Source organism: Neodiprion virginianus, chromosome 7, assembly GCF_021901495.1.
Source record: "Neodiprion virginianus isolate iyNeoVirg1 chromosome 7, iyNeoVirg1.1, whole genome shotgun sequence".
NCBI classification, from domain to species: Eukaryota; Metazoa; Arthropoda; class Insecta; order Hymenoptera; family Diprionidae; genus Neodiprion; species Neodiprion virginianus.
This window is the reverse complement of record NC_060883.1, coordinates 15,778,864-15,804,724: the sequence shown is the minus strand read 5'-3', so window position 1 is coordinate 15,804,724 and position 25,861 is coordinate 15,778,864. Positions and strand designations below refer to the sequence as shown.

The 25,861-nt window shown below is 36.1% G+C and overlaps 2 protein-coding genes across 2 annotated transcripts in view; both read right to left on the bottom strand.

Moving 5' to 3' along the window:
* Positions 1–25,861, bottom strand: part of LOC124308354 (calpain-A-like) — an 82,542-nt gene that overhangs the window by 5,686 nt on the left and 50,995 nt on the right. The gene's annotated exons all lie outside the window — the stretch shown is intronic.
* Positions 341–24,599, bottom strand: LOC124309006 (calpain-A-like). The gene is made up of 9 exons (XM_046772223.1): positions 24,528–24,599; positions 8,352–8,528; positions 5,844–6,031; positions 3,461–3,764; positions 3,212–3,393; positions 2,032–2,282; positions 1,512–1,669; positions 1,197–1,414; positions 341–1,073 (listed from the first exon to the last, which is right to left on the bottom strand). Exons 1-9 carry the CDS (start codon positions 24,597–24,599, stop codon positions 977–979), a joined length of 1,647 nt encoding a protein of 548 aa, XP_046628179.1. The 3' UTR covers positions 341–976.

Here is a 25,861-nt window from a genome sequence, read left to right as displayed (position 1 = left end):
TAATTGGTCACTGTGTAACAACCTTTCCCCTAAAAATTACTTTCTCTTCGATAATAATACTTACTGTATCTTCTTGCCCTTCTGGCCGTTCTTTACCATGGTTATTGACCTAAAAGCCAAGCGACGCAAACGTGCAACACGTGATTAGTGATTAGTGACAGTGTGTCACTCAGTTCTCACACAATTATAATATTGACAATGCCGACGGGCTGGTAGAACTGAGAGATGAAAGTTTTTCCTTGAAAATCGTATCTTTAATATAGGAAGAAAAAGGGCAATTTTGCTCGGTCGGTAAAGGTAGGAGTACTCCATGATTTTGACTGAAGATTTCCGTTGGATCGTCGTAGTACTTCAGGCCCAAAGCGAGTGGAATAAGGGAATATTCTCTAACTTTTCATGCTGATTAGAATAACGTGAGGTAATAATTGCAAAAGTGTTACATTTTAAACTCTTTTCTTTTCTTTGTAAAAGCGGAATACCCTAGATAGTTTATTAAACAATAAATATTTTCGAGGTAAGAAAAATTCATATTTCGTTGAAACGTATGGAAAGTGAGCAGAATGAGTTTCTACCAGCCTTGTTCAGATATAAATTTTTGTGATTGTTAGTACTACTATTTCTTCCGCAAACATGCAGAGTCTCTACGTGATTTGCGTTGGCTGTGTTTCACTACGTAGCAGTATTCACATATGACTTGTGAAGTATGCTGCACACCTATAAGGTTTATAGACTGGAACAGGAAATTTGACTGTTATCTGTAATAGCAATGTTCTTGATGCTTTAGAAAATTGAAAACTTAAGTAAGATTCTGTCCGATCGATATTCAGTTAGAGGATATTAGGTGAATATTAAGCAAAATCAAAAGTGGCTGTTTTGTCGATTAGTTAGCGTTATCAATTATTATTTAAAATTGAAATATTAATGTCCAAACAACTCAAGTTAATTGTTTACGCTTTCATGCATGTTCTTAGATAATCTATACACGTCTGTTGTTATTTGATTTCAGAAAACAAAACTCTATATCACATACCCTATAATCGACTTCGCCGATACCGATTTGTTCATCATTTTCCCTGCAATCAGAATTCAGAACTATAATATAATACGTAAAATCAGCATCATCTTTGATGTTTCATTAACTCGTAAGTTGCAGAAAAATTGCCAATTTCGTTATTGACTGTGTTTTCATGACTCACTCCATGTTGTTCTGATTTTCAGAAAATACTCTCAATAAGAATTCGCCTTCTTCATGCGGATTGAAAGTACTGGGAACAATGCAGTAAACACCAGGCGGCAACTTGACTCGGCAGCTAACTTCACGACGGTTAATGAATTGCGGAGATCGAGCTACCAAGGCGTTGTGCTTGAAGAAATTAACATCTAACGGCTTTGGTAATCTGTCGGGATCTTCGAGCTAAAAAAAACGGATTGAAAAGTCACTACTCACATTCTTCCAACAATATGTAAGATACTTTCCTCAAATTTTTCAAACATAGCCAATTAAAACTTACACGATACATGGCAAATCCAATTGTCAGATGTTCAGCACCCATCTGTCTTTGTGCCCTACGATTTTTCTGCATCAATGCTACGATAACCGTGCATTTGTCATCATCTTCATCCGGGTATTCTAATGTTATACGATACTGGGGGTTGTGCCAAAAGGTTTCTAAAAATAGTTAAGAAATTCGCTTTAACAAATGTCATCCATCGTCAGGGTTTGAAACTTGACGATCTTTTGCATAGGCTTTTTTAATTATGGGGATTGTCACTGTATGTTGTAAAAAAATCAAAGTAATGCAACCAGGCTGACAGCTTGACCAGTTATTTCGCCCGTGGATGGTAGAACCTGTACATTATTGTTTATTTTTAAATAATTTATACAACATGAGTAATTTGAAACCCTAAGAATTAAGATTTGCCTCCATTGAAATTAAACGCTTAGGGTATCTGGTGATAGAATAATGCGAACAATTAGGTTCTGATGTTATGATGATATTTTCCAATAGTCATGATTGTTTGGCAAGGTACCTCGAAATTTACCGCATCCACCAGCTGTTACTCCGCGTACCCATTCCCCTTCAAATATGCTCATTTCCCATTTTTTTTTACCAGCGCTGAGATCACTGTCTGTTAAAGAGTCCGGATTCAAGTTACAGATCTCAAGATGTGTGAAGTGATGCTTGACATCTTGTAAAGACATCCAAAATTCACCATCTGCATCAAACCTTAATCCTAGTTCCTCTTTCTCATGATCAGGAATAGACCTCCATTCAGGTGATCTACAGGACACATAATTTCAATTATGTTAATCAGATTTTTGGCAACGTTACAAGCATAAAAACTATGGCATTCCTACAATGAAGCAAATATTACTTATAGTTTGTCACGACAATAACACAATGCACTTGCACTATAATTGCTGCAGGTTAACTTCCGTAAAAAATACAGCCTGAAATTAACGAAAACTATGATCAATGCTGATTCTCAATCTCTATGAAATGTGAATACTGAACTTCGCATAAGAAGAACAGTGACACGCCGATGGTCGTCATCTAATATGAAATCTATCTATCTATCTATCTATCTATTCATCGGGATAATATTACAAATAATGTTCATTTATATCCTTCAATCTGATTATGAAAAGTACATGGTATATTCTCGGCCGCCTGTGTGGCTGATGGGGTAGCTAAATATTCGCGGTTATTTTGTATTCAATTTCAGGCCTCGTATCGTAACGCTCACAACGATAATTGGTAAAACTTCATGCATCGTTCTATGTTTTGATTCTAGTACTGTGCGCTATTAACACATCAAGAAAATTCCGAGGGGTAACTATTCCTGAATTAGTTGGTTGTACACCAGATTTGGGGACTTCCAAACTCTAAAGAACTGGATGACTCCAAGTGACTTCACAGGACATTTTTTTACGAAGTACACACTTCCCTTTAGGAGTGGTTACCTCCTCAAGAAATCTTAAATTCCGATAGCCGCTCTAAGTATTATTCATTGAAGTGTTGCAACCCAGATATTTGTACACTTTTGATAGATTTAGAATACGGCAGAATGCATAAAAAAAAAAATATGCAAATATGCACAAGGTTTTGCAGCCTATTTAAAATCTCTAATTTAATTCGTATCTCTGTAATTACTTTTAGATTATTTTTTTTATCTACATTGCAAGATTTTTTGCATGACATATACTCACTTATCACTCCAAGGTCCCTTCCATTCAGCCTTGTTACCCCATGGGTTCCTGATTCTCAATAAAGGAATTTTTTCTCCTGGATTTAGCGTCATGTTATCAACATACTGGACTCGTGTAATACTATAGGCATGTCCTCTGATTAAACCTTCTGGCGTTTTAGCTTCTAATACGTTTGGATCCGGCTGAAAGATTCGTGTGTGAATGTTTAGATCATCTTCGCAAGATTAAAAGTTCGCTTTTGTCAATTACCATCAGTGAACAACCCATTAATGAGTTTCTTTCATAAGCTTTGAGTAGAATATTGAACAAGTTTGGCGGTGTTTTTTTCATTTCGAACCGCTCTGATACTCCTCCGGTAAAGTCTTCCATAGCTTCATTTGACCATCCTCCCCGTAAAGCCTCATATGAACCGTGAAGCTTCGCGTAGGCCTTCTCAAGCAGTGCACTCCAAAACTCGTTATTTTGTGCTGAATGTAAAAACATCAATTTCCCGTGACTAGTCGGCAGGCGATCATCTATGACTACATCCACCCATCTTCCGTACTGCCAAAATCTAAGTGCAGAAAGCAATTGAAAAAATCAAAATTACCACTCATTGCAGGAATACATTTATTGGACGTAAGCTCGCATGATACAAAAAAGGGTTTTGGACCTTTTTATTTCGGTAAAAAGAAGTGATATCTTGCTCGACCTGTAAAAACTGATAGCACCCTATTACGGTGAATGAGCCATCCCGTCTAAATTAAAATTTCGGTAAATGGAAACCGAAGCGTTAAATAAACCTCCAACAGTGTTTTTTGTGTCAATAATGGTGAACCTAAATGAGACAACATCCCTTCTATGAAACAGGAATGCTTCTGAACAAATTCGAATAACACAAGCTGACATATCAACAATCTGAGAAACGATTTTAAAATTAAAACGTTCAAAATGATGAAAGTCTGGTCGTTTTTATCTGATTATAATGTAATTGAGTTCATTTTACAATAGCTAGCCAGATCCCTACAAACGGTCTGAAAAACATTCAAGAAGTCTTACATTGCGATAGTTATGGAGCACAAATATAGTAATTCGCGAACATTTGTACTTATACCAATCAATTTTTACCTACTTGAGAGATCATTATCCGTAGAATTTTTGTAGAATATCTCTAAGTTAGCCCAAAAGCCCTCACACTCGGAAAGTTGAAAAATTTTGAATATATATATACTGTAACTCGAGTCAAATTTTTGATAACTTAGCTTGTGTTATTTCAAGTTGCTCAGACTCATTTTTATTACGCAATGAGGATGTGATTCCATGTGTATTCGCTATCATTGGTACAAATACGAATGTGTGAAGTTGGCAATCCAAATTCAAAATTTATTAACAATTATGAGTGTGCTGACTCTCTCCGAAAGAGTTCTGGATTTCTGAACTATTTTCAAAAATAATTCATTCCAATTATTACTGAAAAATCCATCATAAGTTTTGGGGGGTTCAATAACACGAAGTACCCCATTTCGAGAAAAATGCTATGTTGACTAGAGTGCCCGATAGTTATTCAGTCCCCAAAATTTACCGTTCGTTGCATAAAATACTTTCTACTGACTTTTTTGATCGGCGATACGAATTTGAAAAAATAACAGCGCTGTCTCCGGTAGCCAGACTACTTAAAGTCACGTTGCCAAAACGACATTGAAAAAATCAGTACTGGCAATTTCTACAATTTTTCTATTCCAATTGTTATTCTACTAGAAACATCATCAATTGTCAATTCGTTTGTAAAGTGTACCGGTAAAAATCGTTTTAGATATATCAACTGGCGTGGTATGTATTTATGATAGATGATGTATTGAGCAAATGGAAAGAACTTACGACGAAAAGAAGTTGCTGTTTGGAGAAAATAGATGAAATTGTTAAATCTTTACAACAATATTGAATACTGATTTGTAATTACATTCTGCAAATTTTCGCGTTTGAAAAACTTTTGTACTACATTGGACCTACAACTGTCAGCATAGCAAATTGGCTACGTTGGTGATGCAGCTATTCTTTTTTTCAGTACGTTTATTAAAATTTTAATTCAATAAATTCAGAAAAAACTTGACGAATTTAGAAATTCTGAAGGACATTACTAAGCCCGGGAATGATCAAAAAATAAATTCATATAGCTGTCAAAATTGGGAAAACCTAATCCTTTGAGACTGCCATTTTTTTGATATTTATACTCAGAAAAATATCAGGCAGTTCAAAACAATAGTTTGCTCGATTTTTTCCGAAATGGGGTGCTTCGTAAAGTTGGCCCCTCGAAAAGTCAATATTTTTCATTAATAATTAAACAGAACTATTTTTGAAAATATTCGAGAACTCCAGAATTCATTCGGGAAGAGTTAGCGCACGCATAATTTTTATTGAATTTTTAATTTGGGCCGCCAACTTCACACACCCACAAATACACACTGTCAGAGATTTTGTAAAACACATTTTTCTTCTTCCGTAACTTTCCATCGAGACAATATCACCCATTTATCTTTAAAAAGATCCCACGCACCTTGATAGAATTATTGTTTGGATAGTGAATGAAAATGTGCGATCACAAACAGTTTAGATGCAATATGAATGGTGTAACATGTCAGATGCTAAATTATACCTGAAATGGAATATCCCTGCATAGTTGTCTTCGAAGCTTTGATCTTTGGGTACAACTTGAAAGAACAAATTTGGATGTAGTGTAAGATTGGCAACAGCTGCGATGAGCCAGCAATCACCAAGCGCGCCCTGTTTTACGTCAAACCGTGAAAACCCCTCAACGAATAGTTGTGGATCGTGTGCAATTTTCTGAAAATAAGTGAACTCATTATCTACAGGTGTCTTTGATTGGTGAAATAGGAGAAAGAACGCAGCAGAAAATTCTTGTGACACACGATCTACCTGAAATTTCTATGCATCAATATTGATTGAAAACTAAAATATGATAGTCTTGAGGATTAAATAAATCTTGGTAAGCTAGCCAGAAGCATGAAACGATGAACTTGGGGCTATATATTTTACTGGTGCTTATGTTTTGTTTGTTGTCCGAAATGGGAATAAAAGCAAGAATTTCAGTTTTTAATCAAGCTTGACTAATCGAGACTTCCCATAAATGGTACGAGACACTGCCTCGCTAATTTGTGACCTGTCACTGACATCGAGAGTGTCAGGCCTCCGGATCACGGATTCTGCCGGAACTTTAAGGGCCGTTTCTACGGTTCAAAATGGAAAAGTTCTGCTGTGTAGTTTCATCCATTGGGCTTCTCTTCAGTCCGGTTAAAATTGATCAAATTAGCAGTTTGATGAGTGAAATACCGTAATAAAGGAAACCTGTTATGTATTTCTGCCATAAATACTAATGTTCGTTGTCCTCTATTTTCAATTCGATGAAAAACCCTTATGGATTGAACTCTATCGGGTTTATTATTATTTCAAAGCCATATAGTGAAGTTAGAATTCCAGATCTTCTGCAACCTAATTCTACTGAGAATTGAGCGAAATAGACCCAATGGATGGAACCAAGCATCGGAAGTTCCAAATTTTGGGCCGAAGAAACACCATTGGAAATTTAAGCAAAATCCGTGACTTGGGGATCTGATACTCTCCTTTTAAATGTAAAATTACACACGAAAGAGATAATGAGACAGATTACACGGTCCAATTGTTCGTCTAATCGGTCAAATTTTTAATATCGTGCCGAGAAATTTGACTCTTCATACATTCTAATAATTAGAGGTAAATCGAATGTTTTTAGATAGGACTTTATTTTGAATGTGATATCACGTTCTATGGCGTCCAGTACGACTAAACCGTATAGACAAATAATATACACATGAATTTTTGAAAAAATGAAGAATATTTGGACCTTGGAAAGCTTGAGTATAAAAATAAGGAGAATACTGGTGGGTAGTCTCATCTGTTTGAGTTGAGGAAATCTTGTTATTTTATTTGTGCTGTATCAATTAGTGTTATTTAAATCACAAGTATTAGAAAAGTAATCCGCGATATTTGTCTCTCTCATTATCGGCATGAATGAATCTTCTCAACGTCAATATTACAGATGATAATACTGTTCGAACAACTGTGACAGCATAATTCAACGTAATCTGGTATTCTTGTTGCGTCGTTTTTTTTTTCAAACTTGTAGCGCTAATGAGATAAGCTTGTTTATCGTGAGTTTAACGATAGAAACGTTAAAATTTAATAAATCTTATATCTGATCAACGTTAAATTAAGGATGGCTCCGGCTTTATTTCGTCTTGGCGGAAAAAAATGATGTCGCAAATTCCAAACGTGGGCAAATGTTGGGATGGTTTGAATGATGATGATAGCAATTAAGAGCCAGATCTGAAGAACTGTCGAGGGATAAACATTATTCATAATAAAATAAATTATATATTTGAAAAATAACATTTCAATTTGAATCATTTATGTTTTGTGTTATAGGTATAGTGTGAAAAAAATATTTGTTTTATCTCCCGTGATTTTTAATTTAAATATTAAACTATACGAACATTCGTAGTTTACAATCAAATTATACCGGACAGCAAAAATTTTGGGTCCGGGTTCTAGATGCCCAATTTTGATTTCTTTCACGTAACTAATGAAAGAAAAACTAGTTTTCTTAGATAAAGTTTGCTTTTGTAGAAACCAGAACGATGTTTCGTATTTTAAGAAATTTGACCTATTTTCTCAATCGTTTATTGTAAATAAAAATTTAAAAAAACTTCAATGTCGCATCTCAATCACTCTCATTTAAAAATTTAAATGCGAAGCTGAAGTTTGTTTAGTTGTCACATGCAATAAATGTTTGAGAAACTAGGTAATTTTTGGTAAAATCCGAAATATCGTTGTGGTTTCTACAAATCCAGACTTTATTTACTAAAATTAGTTTTCCTTTCATTAGTTGCGTGGAAGAAATGAAAATCTGACATCTAGAAACCGGACTTGAAATTCGTGTTCACCGGTGTTACATATCAACGTAAAAATGACAAAAGCAAATTTTGTGAATATTAAATGAAGACGTTGGTTATTATTCAATGTACAGAATAAATATTTACTTATGTACATAAATACTCAAAAAAAAATTTCTTTATTTTGTTAACCTTTGTTATTCGTTCATCCTTACCTTTGGACGTTTCCATTCGATGTGGCGGTCGGGTTTTTTCGAAAAATATATGGAATCATCTTGTGCCGGGAACTCGGGGTCTTCGAACAGTTTTCCATTCGATAAACATTCCTGCCTCAGCTTGTTAAAATCTTGAACTGTTCCTCGTGCTCTGGTACCCGAGCCTCTTTCTCCGAGCTATGAACAACACAACAGAGGTATGAGTCAATATTTTAACGATAGTTACGAAAGAATTACAAAATAATACGAAATTGTTTATATTCTTGCTTTCTTTCAAGAAGAATTATATTTTTCAAACTTCTCTAGACTTACAATTAGCTCAATTAACACTTAACTTCTACATGCATTATGCTGTGAATTAATTTCAGTGGATTTATTAAAAAACCTCGATATTATTCGAAAATGTTTGAAAAAGTTTTATGATTGTAGTCATATTGAAAATACTCTTTCACAGACATGTTGGATCAGATTTTTCAGGCTTTACATTTCAGAACCATTAATTTCAACTGTTTCCCCAAGAAATTATAATTTCTATTACAAATCTTCCTTAGTTTTTCATAACATGTTATCGTCGAAAAACATGCAGAAACACCAGAACCCATATCGTTGCGGATTTGTAGTACAAAATGAAGTTCTAAAAAAATATTCATCCTCTAGAAATCGATTCTAAACTGCAGCTTGACTTGATCGGAAACGGTCAGAAGGATGAAAACTCAGATTTTTGAAGATTATCAATAGAAAGTGAAGTTTGTAGCGACATTGAGAAGTCCTTTGCAAATTCATTCGATTCTGATGTAGAACTCGAGCTAGGTCAGTTTGTGTCGGAAATTCTGTAGAGAATTCGTTCGAATTTTTCCAGAAATAATGTAAAACTTGTCTAAACAATAGCCAGAAAAACACATATTGAATTTCTAAGACTCACTAAAAACAAAATTGTGAGAAATTGCTGACAATAAATTTTTTTCACTAGGGGTACAAACGACCCCAGTGTGTCAAGCGTGTGATTCTCCAGAAGTGCGGCAAACAAGGGTTAATTATAAAAAACATCCATGGATGATAAAATTGCAAACCTTTGGTGACGGTTCTTCTCACAACTATAACATTCATTGAACGTAACTAACCTTATACAAAATCCATTTGATAACAATTAAAAACAAAAAACGAGGAACCACTTTTGCCATCCGGCCTAGTAATTATTAAGAACCAATAGGCGTTAAAACTAAAATAAACGATTAAAAACCAACGGTATACTCGCTAATTTGACATACAGGGATACCACTTACGGTAAATCGCTGAACCTACTCATGCATTTTAAATTTAAACAAAACCAATATCTCTTATTCAACATCGTATCTTGCATGTAAGCCTATAAAGACGTCGTCTGTCTCACAGTTCTCGATAATTATTGTGTCAGATGGCCAACGTGGTTCTTCGCTTTTTGTTTTTGGTTGTTGTCAAATGCATTACGTATAATATAAAGTATGTTCAATAAATGTTATAGTTCTGAGTAGGGCCCCCACCAGAGGGCTGAAATGTTAACATCTATGGATATTTTTTATCATTAACCTTGGATACCAAGGTAAAAATCCCTCGTTAGCATCTCATTGTTAATATGCACTGTAACACATCCAAACTGCGACCATATCAAAACTTGAACCCTAAAACGCTGGCCAAAAGTTGGCGAATCGTTTGTCGGTATAATTTTTGCCTACGTTATAGTATGGTTTTCCGATGTAGTTTCCATGAGTGGTGCGAGGCTTGTCGTCGTAAGTTATGTGAGTTGGGCGTGTATTTCCGGACGCGGATTGACGATAGGTGGTACACGAAGGTGCACTCGTATTGCGATTCATTTCGTCAGATATGGTTCTGTTATACTGGCGATTGATAGTCGGGCTTTTCTGCCAGGAATATTTTTGTTTGTGTCTGTGATCTGTGGACCTTTGATAGTTATCGCCGAAACGCAAGTAGGCGCAGAGTCTAATTTTGGATAGTTGTTATTCGATTTGTAGATAGAGTTTATTTTCAAATCGGCTGTTCCATGCTGACGATAGTTTTGAGGCGATAGTCCCCACAATTCGATGTGTACGTCCTCTGATTTATTTCAGCGTTTGAAATGGCTTTGTATCGTTGTTACAATCTCTAAAGCTTAGCAACTCTTCTCGCACTATATTTTAAAATCAAGAGTATTTATATATCGGCAAATAAAACTTTTCTTTTTCTTCGAATTTAAAATGCAATGAAAACTCTTGCTTTTGTGCAAACTTTTTGATGCCCTGCGAGCTTTATACCTTAGCTTACTTGAAAGTGGGGAGCTTTACCAACGCTTTATCCAGGAAAGTATTGCGACAATGAGTGTCAAGCAGGAAACTCGATAGGATATTTTTAAGAAGTAGGAAACGAGAAAGCCACAAGTCTGAGATTCCAAAACCAAGGTTTCATTTGTTTCCGCTTTCGTAATTATTGGATTAAATTTGTTAATTTTAAGTCAGTGCGATAAAAAAATTGTATTACTTTCGCCGGAATTTTAAAAACTTCGTGAAGCACAATCACAGTAAAATATCAAGAAAACATTTGCGCATTTGCAATTCTTTCATCAGTCTGTCGCATTTTTTCGTCCACAGCATTTTCGACATTCACGAAATATCTTATTCCAAATATCCTTCGTACATTAGATGAGAATTCATATTATAATCTGTACGGAATACGTACATATTTTTATTTCGTAAGTATCAAGATAATTGTTTTTTTCTCACTACCAGTGTAGATGGGCAAAATTGTAGATGATGAAAATCTGTGTTTGTATCTGATGTTGTTGTCATTCAAATTTGAAAATTATGACCGATCCGAATAAGAATATCAATAATTACTTGCGAATATGGTAACTAGACCGAAGTTAAACATTAACCACAAATGTAATTTGTGTTTTATTCTGTCCCGAATACAAAGTTGAGACGTACATTGCCTTTTATTTCAACCAACTTACGCGAAGCAAACGTAATTTCTATTTTGATTTTTTCAAATTACAAACAAGAATGTTATTTTGTCATCTATTTTGTGAAAGTAATTAATCATTTGCACATGCAATTTGTCATTAAAATGTAATTTAATTATACGCGTGACTTGTAATTAAAAGGTAATTTGTAATTAGAATGTGCCCAATACCGTTGCCTGCTGGCACTTATATTTCATATTTTTATGGCAACCTTACGGTCTCTTTACTGTCTTCCTACTTCCGTTTGATATTTCAATTCTAGCCCTTGTCGAGAAAAAATTTGTAAACTGATTGTAAAAACGGTATTATCCGTATGCTGACATTTTCACAAACGCTGCCATGGATTAACGTACCTACAATCCGAGAGAGAAGTTTTAAAAAATTAGCTCTTTGCTACAGAGAATACTTTAACAAATTAAATTCAAATCTTCGAGGTACATGGTTAAACAGCTCTAGCACGAGATGAGAAATAATCGTGAGGAGCAATTTAATCCTTGAGTTAAGATCGCGTAGAACTCCTACCTTTACCGATCGAGTCTTCTTCTTCCTATATGAGATAAACAATCGAACGGAAAGGGTTCAAATCGCTGGGTAAGGTAGGAGTACTCCGTGATCTTAATGGTGAAGCTACGCCCTTGTTTTCACCACACCCTTGTACTAGTTCTCTAGAGTAATCTTTCAAGATACAAGATATAAAATATAAACTAATACCAATTTCCCACGCCATAAAATTACTCACCGTACGACTACCGTGTGGTTTAACTTTCTGCTTTAAAACAGAGGAAAACTATTATTATATTCATTGTCAGCCTGATTAAAATATTTTCAACCTTTCATTGCATTTTCACATTTTGAGACCTCGAGAATCATTTCCAATCACAATGAGAATAATGCCATTTGTTGTAGTTACTAGAAAACTCTAGTGGAATGGGTATAGTTACAATAATAGTTCAAATTTTGTTGGTGTTACAAGAAAATGTGGTGCAAGTAACTATTTGGTGCGTTTATAGTTGCCGGTACTACATTTTCCGGGCTTTAACATTCAATCAAATTGTTCAATTTGCTCCTACTTTTAGTTAAATAAGGCTTCAACATAAACGAAAGGCTGCACCGTCATCAAATTATAGCAAACGTTACAAAAAAATCTAGTTATCCCTGCACGAGTAACCATAGTCCAGAACACATACTAAATTTTCTGATCGAAGCTGCAAAACTAATTTTCATTTTCTACCCGGAACTATACTTTGTTTACGGCTGTTGTAAAAAATGAAAACAGTTGAAGAAGACACAGGTGAAAAACTTGAGCCGGATTTTTTTCTCTGCTTTTATCAATGAAAAAAATTTGGCAAGAGAGAAAAGAAATTTTAGTCAAGATGATGCGTGATGAAAATTGTCTAGTGAGAGGTTTATCATATTCTCCTTAACTTCAACACTCAGGAAAAATACGGAACGGTAAGATGAAAAACTGCTCCACACGTCACACGTTATTGGCACGAATCTGATAAATTATTTATATTGCAATACATCAAAACCATCACCGGAAAATTATGCGTATTATGCCTGGTTTACACGCTATGATTATGCTGGACGGTGCGATAATCAAGGTATGATTATTACAGGATTTGCCACAGTTTTACAACTGTACGAATCATGGTGTGAAAAAAGATCCAGACCTCGAAAATCTCGGCTCGAAAAAAAATCCTACCTCCTCTTGAATCTAGAACACGGTCCTATAAACAGGTTGGGCACTCCGTCTGTAGAACCGTGCTTGAAAATGAAGCCGATGTTGTGAATTTTCGCCGCTAGCGCTAGTGAGGGAGAGGCCTACTTAGTACGCATACACCGGCCACGGGGATGGCAGCGCTCCGGTCTTTGGTGCATAAATTGAGAAACACAGGCTTCAAGACGGTCACGCTGCGTTATATAGGAAGGGGCTTGGAGTGAGACCCAGACCTGTCTATAAGACCGTGATCCAGAACGATGACTAACCTCTAACTTCTGTGTACACGCTGTGTTCATATGAGGCGTTGTTGTTGTGTGCACGCAAAACCATTGAGTAGAAGGGGATAAATCTCCCTCGGATTTCGCTAACGGAAAGTGGTCCCATTTTTCGGGGGAAAAACCGTTATTTTCCGACCGGCGGGAACATTCAAATAGATTTAATTTGCAATACAGAATTCATAAGATTTATGGAAAAAGACAACATAGAACGCTACCGGTATTGCAATACGCAACGATATTACGTATAATCTTATAATTTAATAAATATGTCAACCTTTCGTTTACCCATTATTCCGATAATTGTAAAAAAAAGTTTCTTACTACGAAATGCGCAACTTTATGCATGAATATCGTGAAATTTATTACAATTCGTGTAACATGTAACTGGTGTCAACAACTCGAATTAGGAGGTGGAATGTGTATCTATACTTGGCTCAAAAGAGCGAATGAAAATAAATTTGCGTTGATCAGAAAAATTAATTTAATTTAGAATCGATAATTAAAAATACAGTTAGGTATGTAAAATGTACTTGTGAAAACAGCATAGTTATTTAAGTGTAATATGCTTTACTTTATATTCATATGCTAGGTGAGTCTAGACTGCTCTCGTAGCAGTCTGAGTGTTTGTTTTTTTTTTTTTTTTTTCTGTTATGTATAGCATCAAAATAGCATCGGGAAATCACGAATGTTTTACCCGTTGTTTATTCAATTGATAAAAAGTTTCATTCGTCAACAGTTCATATGACCTGACGCAACTACGATGCAACCTTCTTTAGTGCGGATGCGCAAAACGTTCCAAGTTCGATGTAAATCGATACGCTTATGTGCAGTGATAGTCGGGGAATGTCAGGAACATTAAGATACTTCCATATTATGACACGGTGAGGTTAGCCACACGTGCGTTTTCACGCTACGATTATGTTGGTATGATTATGTCGACCAATCATAATACGCACGTGCAACTGCATTACGTCTTATATTTTATTCGATGACTTTAGTCACATTCGCTGTGAATGCGAACGTGAAAAATGATACCGATAAAACTACGTAAAATCGCAAGTTCGGACAGAGTGGGATTGCGATAAATTCAAAATATCTACAAATTCATTTTTTTAACGTTACTCTCACTTACGCCACATCGTATTGCCGTGTGATTGTATAATAGTTAGTGAATTTTTACTGTGTTACGAAAATATTTTGCCATTGTTATACTTTTCAAAACATTTAAAGTATATCATTCTGACTACCGTGCATTGTTGGGCGAATTTCTAATTAAACCACCACACCACGATAATGGGCAGAAAATTGTGTGTATTCTCGTTATTTTTTTTAAGGAAACGATGATAAGATATATATTTATAAACTAAACGTTGCGGTCTGTAGCGCCACGTAGCGAAAAGTTAATGTCTCAAAAATTAACAAAATGGCGGACTACCACATTTTTTTCAAATATTGCGGAAAAAGTGAGTTGTAAAAAAAAAGTATAGAAGTGGGCCTATGGTAAACAATTTCCCACGTGCTGCCATAGAGACTAGCTTTTCGTAGAATAGATATGACACGCCCCGTACAAATTAAAGGTATAGTTTTTTTTTATTTGCTGTCAACCAGGTTGAAAAATGTAGTTTTGAGAAAAACGCGTTCAAAGTTTTAGTGATGGATAATTCATACGTGAACCTAAATTTATTAACTCACCGATTCTGACGTCTAATGCCTTCGATACATTCATGAGGCCCATGTAACCAGCGTTGAATAGTATAGAAGCAATATATTATCAGCGACAATTTCCAAATAAAGGAGTTTAAACTCCACAGTCACGTGCTCGAAACTGTTTCACAGAAAATGCTTCATTTCCCTCAGTTTTACGAATTTCTTCATAAAATCTGGAGAGGCACTCTTGGAACATGCATCTTTAGGAAAAAAAAAAAACAAACAAAACGCAAGATTTCGCATTTTTATCGTGGTATTGTGCCTCAATTAAATACAAATTACAAATTATAATTTCAATTTCTATTTGAGAACAATGTTACGTCCGTGAGTAGAGTTACTCCTGAGCGGTAAGAGTAAACTGGTTGGCTTCGCTTTTAAGTTCCAGGACAACCGGAAATCAGGATGAGGATCGAATAACGTAGGATTTGTTTTGAGATATTACTCATGTATTTATTTCGAGGGCGCTCAGATGGCGGTCAAACGAAGTGTGTTGTATGAAGCTATGTGAAAGTCTAGATGTGACGTTGTTGAGAGTTAGAATAGGAGTATTCCTCGAGATGTGAAACGTACGGGTGCAGAAAAGGTGTGACAATGCTAGGATTAGGGAATGGAATTTGATGAGTAAGCGTGATAGTGAATAGCGTGAGACTACGTAGAGATAAGAGGACAGGACAGAGACCATGAGATTAATGTAAGAACTGTGGGAGAGTTAGCGAGTAGGAAAAATAGAGAGAAATGGTATGCTGGACGTAACAACAAAATCAATCAAAGAGTAATTTACATTATTGAAATGAAATCGGTTGCAAATTATTATTCCAATTTACCGTTGAAGCCAGAATCAAGTACAAGTTAGAAAATTAATTTATAATTGAAACGAAATCTATTCCACCGTAGATCAGAATATCCGTATTTGTGATGAGGCTGAAGTTAGTAACTTTATTGTAATGATTTACTTTTCGAAAAAATTTTTATTTCACAATTGCAGGGATGTCTGAAATGCAGTAAATCGTCATAAAACAAAACTTATTCATATTTTGAAGACTTAGCTACTTCAAAGTCACTATAAACTTGCAGAATAGTAATTTTTCTTCCTCAATGTTTCGTTACGTTAACTTTACTAGTTTCAGCCTCATTATTCGTTTCATATGTAGTCGAGTGAACCACATCTAATCATTATCACTCATACGTGTTAGAAATGGTTCGAAATAAGTAGTTTGAAAATCATAATTTATTTGAAAAATGTGTCAATTATTACTGAAAATTGATTTCGTTTCGATTATAAATTACTTTCGAATTTGTAATTTGAATGTAATTAGGTGCTGTCCAAAACTGCTACGGCTGTGTGATTTTTATCGACAGTGGTAATTATTCTCTAGTCCATACAACATGACGGACCAAAAATGAAAAAGTCAACGAAAGGGGGACGTACCACTTTGATGTTACGAAGTGACGGTAATATACGTCTAATTTCTGCAACCTTTTTCGCGAAAAACTCGAGTCCTGAATATCCTTCTTGATTCTCGTTATCATTATCATTATCTTCGTATGACCTAATGGGGTAGGATTCATCATTGTCATAATCGTTGCCCATCACAAACGAACTGAACCGCAATTTAAACGAAACAATTCTTCATTATTGAGAATAATTATTCATTTATTGTCGTAGATTGTACCGTTTACTCACCAGTGCATGGCAAGTGTTTATTTTGAAATTATAGGTATGGTTACCGAATCGATGGCACGGTTGAATGGTTTTGCGTGTAATTGCTCGACGTGACAGTCGTTTATCGCTAGGTGTACAGGAAGAGCGTAAACTCCGCTATCAACCAAATTAACTGCGCTCGACGGACCTCGATAAGGGTGAAACGCGAGCGTGCGTCACGTTTCATCCGATCGCAGACCGGCCGTGATGCGGTCACATCTGATTCATTACGAACTCGTACTACTTAAATTATAATTATAACGTAACGCTATTGTGCAACTTTTATCAGGCGAAAACATGGCTAAAATTCACATTTGGCTCTGGGAACAGCCTGAGCCATATCTATTGGATAACCGCACCATGTAAGGTTTGAAAAATTATCGCCAGTCGCACGAATTTGCATGACGGAATTTTTAGAGGGGCCAAAAATAATTCCGGTGTCCCTCAGCTACTCTCTATATGTATGCCATAAGAGTCAAGAGTATTCGTAATAACGGCCTTTGTTTGACAGGCTACTTTCCAGGTTCAAATTGATCGTTATCACCTGGGCGGTTCTTAGTTCTCACGGTCACCGCAGCACGAATTGGCGCTTATGGTCGGGCGCAAGGCAAACTCAGTAGGATTCCGACAATATTAATTGAAAAAAAGCGCATTATCCATAAGCGCAATAATGGGCAATGCATCGAAACTAGGATTTGTAGTTACTTGAATAAATGACAATGGTTGATAACACAATTGGTAATTACCAAAGCATTCATTAATTGATTCGAGTTGCATTAACCATCACAGTAAAACCTCGATTATCCGAACCAATTGGGACCAAGAATAGTTCGGAGAATCGAAACGTGGGTTTTTCGGACGAGATCATGAACAACACCTTTTTTACATAAAAACATTACATACATATCGATTAAAATTTGGCATACGTATTGACGACTGAAAAAAGTCGAATAGCTTTTTTTATATTTTTTTTTATAAAATCGTCAATTTTATATTGACGAACGGCTGTAGCGCGTTTTTGCATGCCCGCAATTCTCGCAAAGATACATTGTTGCTCACGGCGGTGGCAGCGAGCAAAAATGTATCTTTCGCGCCAACTTTCGGATAACTGAGTGTTCGGATAAACCAAACCGTCGTTCGGATAATTGAGGGTTCGGATGATCGAGGTTCGGATAATCGAGGTTCTACTGTACTAAATCAATGAGTAATTTATTTAAATTGCATTAACCATTACTGGTATACTGAATAATACAGTGAGCCATTATTAGTTACCCAAATAATGCATAATGGGTAAAAATTGCATTATTCATTGAATATGTAATGAATAATGCAACGATGCCCCATTATAAATTGTCGGAAAAATCACAATAAAAAAAGAATGCATTAATCGTTGCAAAATTAACGAGTAATGAAACGGATAGTACAATAATAAAATAATGTATATTTCATAACCCTGAATCTGACCAGCTGATCGCAGTTTATACCCAAAATGATTATAAATTTTATTTTTATTTTCCTGGCGTGAAAATGGTATATATAAAATTACATTTTATTCATTATTATTTCCAGAAACGTTAACTGCAGATATACTTATATCCTCAGTCAACGCAAAATGAGAGGTCATCAACTGGGCACTTTTTAGTTCGCGCAGTCACCGCAGCACGAAGTAGCGCTTATGGTTGAGCACAATGCAACCTCACCGGCTGATCACTATTTCTACCCAAAATTATTATTAGGTCTACTTTCATTTTCCTGGCCTAAAAATGGCACGAATAGAATTATGTTTTGCTTATAATTATATCCGAAATAGGAGGCATCTCTCACCGATGGACATTACTGCCCGCAAAATTCATAAAATACGAAAATAGTGATGCGTATTGGCAAAACATATATTTTTCATAAATATCAAAATACTAATTCAACGTACAAGAGAAAGAAATTGACTGTTTACATTTGGGCCCGATTCCATTTATTTGTTTATTGAATAAACGAGAAATACAAAAAAGATGATTCGCTTAGGAAGGGCGGGCCTGTTGCAAAATAAATCTCGCCTTCAGTAGCCACTTGCCCGCATTGAAAGTCGGCTTACAATTAGTTCAGTTCAGTGCGCGTTCATAGTAAATACGACACAAATGTACTGGTCCAGGATAGTTAACTCGAAAAGTACGAGATATCTACAAAATGGATGGGCCAGCCAAATTTTTTAGGATAAGTGCAGGGTCATCAGAGATGCCTAAATCCGTCGGATTCCAACAAAATTTCCTGGTGCTTCGTCCGCCATCTTGAAAAACGGAAAATCGTCGATATCTTGGCTCCTACTGGTTGAATTTGCGTTTATTTTTACAGTTTTCTGGGAAAAAATATTGTCCATAACTTTTGTTGGAAGAATCTTTCAATATCGGTGAAAGAAAAATCGTTACAATAAAAAAAGTTCTATTAATTCATGGTTACGATTGTTTCTTGTCATATCGCCCCTTCTAATTCTATCCAAAAATTAAAAAAAAAAAAAACTTTTAGAGGACTCAATTTTCAAAAATTTTTACATAAATTATATTGCGATAACTCAAACATTGCCTGACATAGAAAGCGTCAAAGTTGTCTTTTTTCGTAATAACTGAAAAGAATCCGAACGCATTTGAGTACGGTCAAAGTCCCCACAATTTAACTAGTCGCGACTGGCACGTTCCCATATTTTCATTTTCTCCTTCAGCCCCCACTCGAAACTACCGACAGTGTGAAGGTCACCAAATTGAAATACGGAAACGGTCAAAATATGGGAAGTTAAATTATGGGAACTTTGACTGTACTCAATTGCGTTCGGATTTTGTTCAGTTATCATGAACAAAGACATCTTTGACGCATTCTATCTCAGGTAATATTTGAGTTATCCCAATATAATTCATGTAAATATTGTTTGAAATTGAATCCTCTACAATTTTTATTCAAATAATTTTTCGATAAAATTAAAAGAGGGCAATAAACAATAGTAACCGTAAATTAATGGCACTTTTTTTATTGTCACGTTTTTTATTTTACAGATATTAAAAAATTCTTCCAGCAAAAGTTGTGGAGAATATTTTTTCCGACAAAACTAAAAAAAAAACGCAAATCCAATCAGTAGGAGCCGAGATATCGACGATTACCTATTTTTCAAGATAGCGGACGAAGCACCAGGACATTTTATTGGATTCCGGCGGATTTAGGCATCTCCAATGACCCTCTATTTGATCTAAAAAAATTTGGCATGCCCATCCAATTTGTCATGTTCAAACCCAACTATCCTGGACTATACTGAGTTTCCGCGTGCTTGTGACCAAAATAAAAAATGTTTGCGGGAACTAAACACGTTTAAAATAAAAAAGTTTTATAGTTCGCTTGTACTTTTAAAAATCATTGAAGACGTGAAAACATTAGACATAACCTCTGAACTGGCAGCTACTAGCCACCGACCCTTCAATAAGATCATAAGAGGAAGTTCCAGTCAATTTTGACAAAAATTGAACATATCTTCGCAATGATGCGTTTACTATGATTTTTGAATAATGGAATCTAACAGTCACGAAAATCATCGAAATCGTGAAGTAATGAAGTTTCGTGTGCACGTCTCACTTATTTTGACCATTCTGCAAGCCTACGCATCACCGCACCGGTGCAATTCAACCGATGATAGCCCCATTCTATGTTCAACCCTGAACAGTGTATATATGCAAGAATAATAGGGTTTCATGTAATAATTGCACCGCAACGAAGAACTTGCAATTGCGGGTAATTGAAGCATGATGTTACAGAATTTCCGACTCATGATAGAGGCTGTGTAAATGACAGTTTTGAGGCTGTGACAATCGACCGTCAGAGCACGCCACAGTCAAATTCGAGAAATGGACAAGAAATACCGACAGATCTTATTGTTAGAATTTTCAAGTCATTTAGAATTTTGAGATGATAGAGTTCTGATAGGGAAGCGCCTCTTGATGGAACTTCCATAACTTAAAATAATTTAGACGGAGTGCCAAATTATTTAAACGTCATAACAAAACTTTAAGCTCTTCCAGTAGCGCAAAGATTAACATAGATCAGGAACAGTATCTAAAAATACTGACGGCAAATTTAGTTTCTTTTATTTTCTTTAACCCTCCGCCGGCTATCCATGACGATGTCGTCATCGGCTATTTTTAACCCACTTAGGAGTATCCGAAAATTCCCAAAAATTTCAGGGAACCAGTTTTGGGTCTCATCTCAATATTCCAAAATGTTCGACCAATCAAGAAATAGAAGTTTATAAACAATGCAAAACGACTAATCCCGACCATTTCACTAAAAAATCGATATCTTGAACCCAAATTTCTATTAAGAACAAATATTCTGGGGATTTATTCTTGATACTATGGTCTTTCAAAAAAACCTGCTCACATTGGGCTCGATTCCAAAAAAACTATTTATATCACCACCTGAAAATGGGCTACTGCGAAGGGAGAAGTTTCTCATAAAATTGAAGTATTTCTGAAAACACAACGTATTTATCGCAAAAATATGTAATTGATTATTGGAAAAATTAATATCGACATGTTATATGACAGTTCAGACTCGCTTCGTTCGTGCGAACAACCTCTAGCAAGGTGAAAAAACAGTTCGCACAACAGTGTCATAACATACAATTTAGGTAAACTTCATAAATAGGGTCAGGAACTCTGATTTTCAACGAGAAAATGTGGATTTTATATGTGTCTCAAAAGTCGAAAAAACTGACGCCGCCAGCTATAGGTGACGAATTCGTTCACTTTCAAGCTTCGAACGGTCGCCCGGTCGTAACTTCGCAAGGTCCTGACGCATACTAACGTGTTTTCGCGTGTAGCGTATTCGCCATGAAGTTTTTTTAGGTGCGAGGCTCAAGCTGCATCCACCTTACCTCCCCCTCCCGAGATACCAGGACGTGCCGAATTCAGATATGACGATGTCGTCATGGATAGCCGGCGGAGGGTTAAATTATGTCGAGGCAATTTCTTTATTTTTTGGAACGAAGTTCCTTATCGCTCGTTCACCGTAGGGGCTAGGCGGAAAAAAACGACACCAAAAAACCGACACTTTTTGGCTATAGTGCTCGTTTGCTATAGTGCGCGCGATCTCCCTCTCTCTCTCTCTCTCTATTCCAGCGTGTGCGCGCGCTCTCTCTCTCTGTCTCAGCGCTTGGGGTGGGAGACGGCAGCAGCGGTCTCTCTCACTCACAGCGCACGACTATACTTCGCCCCTCTTTCTCTCTCCTACAGCGTACAACTATACTTTGGGCCGCAGCGCGCTCTCTCACAGCGTACGTCTATACTTTGCCTCTCTTTCTTTCTCATAGCTTTCCCACTTTCTCTCTCTCTCTCTCACACAGCGCTCGGAAAGAAAACAAGCGGCATCAGTATAGCGTCTCTTTGTAGCGTAAGGAACTTCGTTCATACCGGCTGTCCCATGACAGCTCTCATGTTTTTCTGTTACTGGTGTTCTTTAATTGATTAAAAAGTTTTGTTGAACGAATCTACCTTTCTGTCCGACAGAGTACATATAAAATTCCATCTTTATTTTCGGTCAGAATAGCAGACGGTAAGGAAGATCTCCGTAAATTGATCGGCTCTGGTTTAAAACACCCGAGTCCGGGGAGGGTGCTGGACAATTCCAAAGCAGACAGACATCCACGGCTTAAAGACTCTTAGCCTAAGGTTAACTTTCGTTTAAAATTTAATTTGTAAGCACATTAACCACGGTGGCATTACCTGGTTCAGGAGGGAAGCGGCTGTCGCTTGAAAACATTGTATTGAAGTTAGTAATGTTATCATAACAATTCGTGCCGAGGGAAAACAGTTATATCACGATTCTGGAACTGTCTAAAATTCAGTAAACCGGAATAACATAAAACACATTCATAGTTCGAAATCTTTATTCTTTAAAAATCGTTATAAAATTAGGAAAATAGTGATTGTTTACTCGATGTTTCGTTACGATAATGTTACTAACTTTAACTCGTCTCTTCAAAAAGGAGCTCTTGCTTAATAACCCGAATCTCTGAAAATCGCGCTCTGACTTGAAACCCCGAGTCTGCGAGGCGCATATTTAACTAGCGTAGGCTTTTTTTCGGTTCGGCTAACCCGATCCTTATTTTTTACCATCTAAGAGGAAGCCGTTTATGTCATTTATCTTAATCTTTATCTCACACGGTAAAGACACTCACAATACCGTGACGATTTCATACCGCCAAGTAGGCTCCGAAAATCCGCACACATCATACTATAGCATTCTCTTAAACGTCAAAGGAAAAAACGCGAAAGTTATATCTGAGTCTATTTTTACTTTATAGGTATGAAGAAATATATCCTAACTGACTCCACAATGCTCATTGTTAGTTAGTGGTTAATTTATGGAAGACAAATACTCCCCGAATTTCATGGTTTCAGATCCAGGGTTTTTGGCTGACATAAGGAGGCAGCTTTCTATATTCTAACTCTCAGGGGGGTGAAAGAGGTAAAATGGGGTTTCATGGATTCCTCAATATTTTTCCGCTCAAAGAGATATTGATTTGATTCTTGCTCAGAAAGGTTACCTAAACGGAAGCTTAAATACAGATCTAAGCATTTTCGGTTGGTCATTTCCTGAAGAGGCGAATCGTTAGGTACATTAACATCAAGTATTTCACTTTCATACATAATTGCGATTTTCATTACTTCGTCGACAAAACAAGTCGAATTTGTGTCAAAATGTACAAAGAATAAAGTGGCACGTATGAAATAATCAATCAAAATTAAAAAAACTTGCTTGCTCTGTAATTACAAAAATTATCTCCTTTGCCGATACATTTAAACTTATAATCTCATACGCGGTCGGTAAGTGTAGGACATTTCTATTAACCCAACTCCTTGAACGCTTTTTCGCTAGTTTCAAATACAATGATAGTTGGCTGTCTGTCTTTAATGATCTTTCGTCAACGCTCGCGGCAGTACACATAGACACGGTCTTACATACAGGTCTGGAAACTCGCTCAAAATTTCAATGGTGGGGGTGTCCTCTTATAGAAGCACCGGCCGTTTCGCCTAGTGACCACGAGTGTCGCTGCTATCGAGGGATTCCGGCTGTGTGAGAGAGATGGAAACAGGTTACAAAACCACGGACGGTCGACAACCTGTTTCCATCTCTCTCGCAGAGCCGGAATCCCTCGATAGCAGCGACACTCGTGGTCACTAGGCGAAACGGCCGGTGCTTCAATGAGAGGACATACCCCCACCACCAGAGTTTCCAGACCTGTGTGTAAGACAGTGTGGGCATAGACTTGCAGTTTTGGTCAATTCTTATTACGAGGATAGCGACTTTTGATTTTCTTTTTCAAACGAGTGCCAATGAAATTTTAAATAATTCAATACATTACAAATACGGGGCCATCATCCTTTGACATTCTTCACCAATAGCGTATATTCCACTTCTCTTATTGTTGGAAACATTGATTGAAAGAAAAAGACAAGCGAAAAACAGACGAAAAAACATGGAGTAAAAAGGAAGTGTGAGCTGACAATATTAAAAAAAGCACACTCCAAAATCAAACATGTACGTACACATAATCAATTATTCGCGAAACTATGGACTGACTAATATTACAGCAGTCTTTAGTTTATGCAACCGCCACTACGTGTCGCTGCTACAAGTTTATCCTTAATATAAACAAAAAAAAAAAAAAAACCGCCACCGACAACGGTAGCTATATTTATATAAATATTGATGAAATTCAGTTTTTTATTTTACATTTTACATCCACTTTTTTAGAGACCTGACGAACAAACTCTGGCTCACTGACCACTTCCATGTTCCACCCGTAACTCATCTTGCGCATATTTTATCCAAACTAATCACTTGTTTAAATTCAAATTCAACCAATGTTTGTAGTTTATAATTATACTCCTGTAATTCACTCAAATGCCTTTGCATCAATCTCTGCCTCCGTTTAGGATATATATTTTACAATTCACCAGCTAATTCACAATCAGTGTAATTTTTACAAATCCGTTTGCACCTCATTTGTCCAATTATTAATCAGCATCGTAACATCTTGAAATAAATGTTATAAATTTTAGTTTTTTGTAGAAGCTTAAACTTTTCCTATGCATCTATCATCGTGCTCTTTCTGAAGTCACTTTGGTACTATAAAATTAGGTCATCATTGTGGTTTACATTTCGGAATACGAATGAATACTGACTTATTCATGGAATAGCTTTCCGTTCGACAATAGACAGACGGATATTCAAATCTACTATTACCCACGTTTACCTAAACCGACAAGATGCCATCAATTTGATTGCTTATATGTAAAATAAAATAGGTATACTTTGACATGTACCAAAAATACATATCACATGATGTTTTCTTTACATTTTAATACAATTAGTATACCAAAGATAGATAGTAATCGCTCATACATGAAACATTGTAGGGATTTCATCGACGTAATAGGAGAGAAACAGACGGTGCAAAGTCGAATTTTTTACACAGTGTCTTGTGAGAAAACTGCTCTGGAACGCTTTTGTTTGAAAAATAAACGTAAGTATTTCGTATTTAAGAAAAAAATATACATCTGCAGTATATTCTACAGTTGTGCTGATTTAAAATATTAGGATAAAACATGAGACCGTTGAGTTTATTAGAGCGATTTTTCTACAATAAAGAGGTTACGATGTCCATTCTAGATTGAAAAATTCGAGATAATCGTAAATACAGGACGATTAATGAGAGTAATAATTATCTCCGAGATAACAACGTTGTTTAGAACTCTTTTCAAATAAGATGCGACGCAGTTTGGAAAGGAAAAGACAAGTTTTCGGTTTATCAAGGATATCTTTTTCTAACCGGTTCAAGATTAGGATACTAGTAAATTAACTACCTACGCAAGAAATAGAAGCGAACCAAAATGTGTAGAAAAAGAAACCATCGGTGCATGTTATAGTTTGTTGTTGACGAAATATCACGGAGAAGAAGGATAACCAATATATGGAAAATTACTCGACATGCAATCGCGATTATTCGCGGTAAATGAATTTTTCACCTCGGTTTTTTTCAACTTTCTGCTCAGGGAGACATGAAAATCTTAT